The sequence below is a fragment of the Colobus angolensis genome, unplaced genomic scaffold (genome assembly GCF_000951035.1).
Source record: "Colobus angolensis palliatus isolate OR3802 unplaced genomic scaffold, Cang.pa_1.0 Scaffold299, whole genome shotgun sequence".
Lineage (NCBI taxonomy): Eukaryota > Metazoa > Chordata > Mammalia > Primates > Cercopithecidae > Colobus > Colobus angolensis.
Window position 1 is genome coordinate 2647309 of NW_012116254.1, and position 3165 is coordinate 2650473.

At 42.8% G+C, this 3165-nt stretch overlaps 1 protein-coding gene across 1 annotated transcript in view; it reads right to left on the minus strand.

Annotated features, from left to right (window-relative positions):
• PSTPIP2 (proline-serine-threonine phosphatase interacting protein 2) overlaps positions 1 to 3165 on the minus strand; it is a 101769-nt gene that overhangs the window by 8137 nt on the left and 90467 nt on the right. The window contains exons 10-12 of the mRNA XM_011949335.1: positions 2726 to 2822; positions 2522 to 2603; positions 1352 to 1386 (exon numbers count right to left, since the gene is read on the minus strand). Coding sequence (XP_011804725.1) covers positions 1352 to 1386; positions 2522 to 2603; positions 2726 to 2822 — 214 coding nt within the window. The remainder of the gene's footprint in view (positions 1 to 1351; positions 1387 to 2521; positions 2604 to 2725; positions 2823 to 3165) is intronic.

The following is a 3165-nucleotide window of genomic DNA, read 5'->3' on the forward strand; positions in this document are numbered from 1 at the left end:
TATTTCTTTTTTTTTAAGACAGAGTCTCGCTCTGTCACCCAGGCTGGAGTGCAGTGACATGATCTCGGCTCACTGCAACCTCCACCTCTCTGGTTGAAGCAATTCCCCTACCTCAGCCTCCCGAGTAGCTGGGATTACAGACGCATGCCACCATGTCCAGCTAAATTTTTTTTGTATTTTTACTAGAAATGGGTTTCACCACGTTGGTCAGACTGGTCTCGAGTTCCTGACCACAGGCAATCTGCCTGCCTTGGCCTCCCAAAGTGCTGGGATTACAGGTGTGAGCCACCGTGCCTTGCCTACATCTGCTATTAATTTTTTAAAGATGACAGAAAATGTATCTTTGTGGCAGGACAAAAGTCTTGGCTGAATTTTTTTTTTTTTTTTTTTTTGAGACGGAGTCTCACTGTGTCACCCAGGCTGGAGTGCAGTGGCATGATCTTGGCTCACTGCAACCTCTGCCTCCTGGGTTCAAGCGATTCTCCTGTCTCAGCCCCCCAAGTAGCTGGCACTATGCACCACCATGCCTGCTAATTTTTGTATTTTTAGTAGAGACAGGGTTTCACCATGTTGGCTAGGCTGGCTCAAACTCCTGACCTCAGGTGATCCGCCCACCTTGGCCTCCTAAAGTGCTGGGATTACAAGCGTGAGCCACTGCACCCAGCCTTGGATAAAACTTAAAAATACTGATGGAACTAAAGAGTAGATATCAAATCCTATGGCACAAAACCAATGCCACACACAAATGCAAAGACAATTACTTAAAGAAGAGTTTTCCATTCAATCCTATCGGTTTTCTGGGTGTTTAGTTGTTCTTCTAAGGTGAAAGTCTCCTCTAAGTGAGAGTGGCTACTCCTTAGCAAAGAAGGTTGTGATAACTTGATTTGACGCCTCTGAGATGTGGGGAGCCCATTACTCTTGCTGTGTACAGGTTAAGCCTGGACAATGGACCAGTGAATACTGTTGAGGTAAGTCTGAGCCCTGGAGCAACCATTAGCCTGGGAAAGGGTCAGTGTCCTAGTATTTAGTGCTGTCCTGGAGTGACCCCATTCCAGAATGGAGCCGTGTCTGGGATGCACATACATGCTGTGACATCTGTCTTCCATACATGAAACTATATTTGGATTCTATCTGTTCTCCTGCCCTAACTCTGAATTTTCTTTTGTGCCCTAACTATGAATTTCATATATATATATATATATATATAAAACCACCATGCCCAGCTAATTTTTGCATTTTTAGTAGAGACGGGTTTCACCATGTTGTCCAGGCTGGTCTCGAACTCCTGACCTCAAGTGATCTGCCTGCCTTGCAATATAAGAATTTCAAAAGACCTTTTTTAGTGGCATACCTGGTGAGGTTTTAGGAATTGGGAGGGGTCCTCTCCTGTAAGAAATGAAAACCAAAGTATTTTAGATAAGTTCTTGTTATTTTTATAATTTTTTTACTTCTTGCTACAAGCCTATTGTACTCTAATCAGATCTGGTTACTGCAGTGGAGGGTCAAGAAAGCTCACCTAAAGCAAATGATCTGTAGCACTGACCTACGGAAATCTACATTGCAGACGTTCTATTATGGTAAGAGGCAGCATGCACAGTGATTAGTAGCACAGAGCCTTATCCCCACAGCCTAGACTGGCAGGATTAAAATCTTAGCTCTGTGGGAAAGACTCCCTGAGTGCCTCGAACATCCACATCCTCATACGTAAAATAGGAAGTATAAACAGCTCCTACCTTACTGTGGGGATTAAATCAGCTAATTCACACTAACTGTTTTAAACAGTGCCTGACATGCTTAAATATTGAAAATGATCATGCAGTCCTTCCCAGGCACTCCTCATCTTTAACAAAACTGGAGTGAAAATTCAAAAGCTTAGAGTGCAAGCTGACTAAGTCAAACAGAAGTTTCTCTTCCCGCAGGATCCTTTACATGAACGGCAGTGAACTTTTTGAGTAAAGGGCCAAGTAGTAAATGATTTAGACTTTGCTAGCCACATACTATCTCTCTTGCAACTCTACTCATCTCTAGTGGCAAAGCAGCCATAGACAAAACCTCAGAGAGTGAGGGTGCTTGCGTGCCCGTAAAACTTGATAGAGGAACACTGAAATTTGAAATTCAAATAATTCTCACATGTCACAAAATAGTATCGTCTTGACTTTTTTCCAGCCATTTAAAAATGTAAAGACTATTCTTAACTCACAGGCCCTACAAAAATGAATTTAACTCTCAGGGGCCATAGTTTGCTGACCCCTGCTTTCCACAGGCTGTAAGAAAAGTATAGGATTCATACATGAACGGTAATGATCAAGTTCATGCATGATATACTCCTCCCTAAACTATGACTATTAAAATCCACTTAATATTTGTCCTAAAAATACTATTTCCAAAAAGCAAGCAGCCTTATTAAGCAGATGCAGTAGTAGATATATTCCAATTCTAACAAGTCTTAGAATATTCATGATAACAATGTTTGCTAAAAGTAATTTTCTTCATGTGAAAGGCAGCTGGTTATTATTATTACCTTGCCAAGTTAGGCCCTGTAGCCTTTCCTGGTGGGACTGCATTCTTCTGAGGGGAGTAGAAATTCTCATACATGATGGGTGCTAGGAGAGTCACCAAGAAACAGAACATGAAGAGGCAGGCATCTTTCATCCTTAATGACATCTAACAAGAAAGGCTAATAGAATTATGTAAATAACACGCCCCACCCCACCACCCCATTCACCTGGTGGAATCTGTCCAGTTTTGCGTTGATTCACAAAGTATTCAATGTCCTTCTGAATGCTGCACATTTCTAAACTCTTTCGGACTTGTTCGTACATCTAATAAAAAAGAAGGTCAATTAATAGGTAGAAGTATGTTGAGATAATTGTGACACAGCTCCTTAAAAACATGGGTTTGAGGCAGGGCGTGGTGGCTCATGTCTGTAATCCCAGCATTTTGGGAGGCTGAGGTGGGCGGATCACAAGGTCAGGAGTTCGAGACCAGCCTGGCCAACATAGTGAAACCCCATCTCTGTTTAAAATACAAAAAATTAACCAGGTGTGGTGGCGGCCTCCTGTAATCCTAGTTACTTGGAAGGCTGAGGCAGGAGAATTGCTTGAACCCAGGAGGCGGAGGTTGCAGTGAGCCGAGATCGTGCCACTGCACTCCAACCCCAGGCGA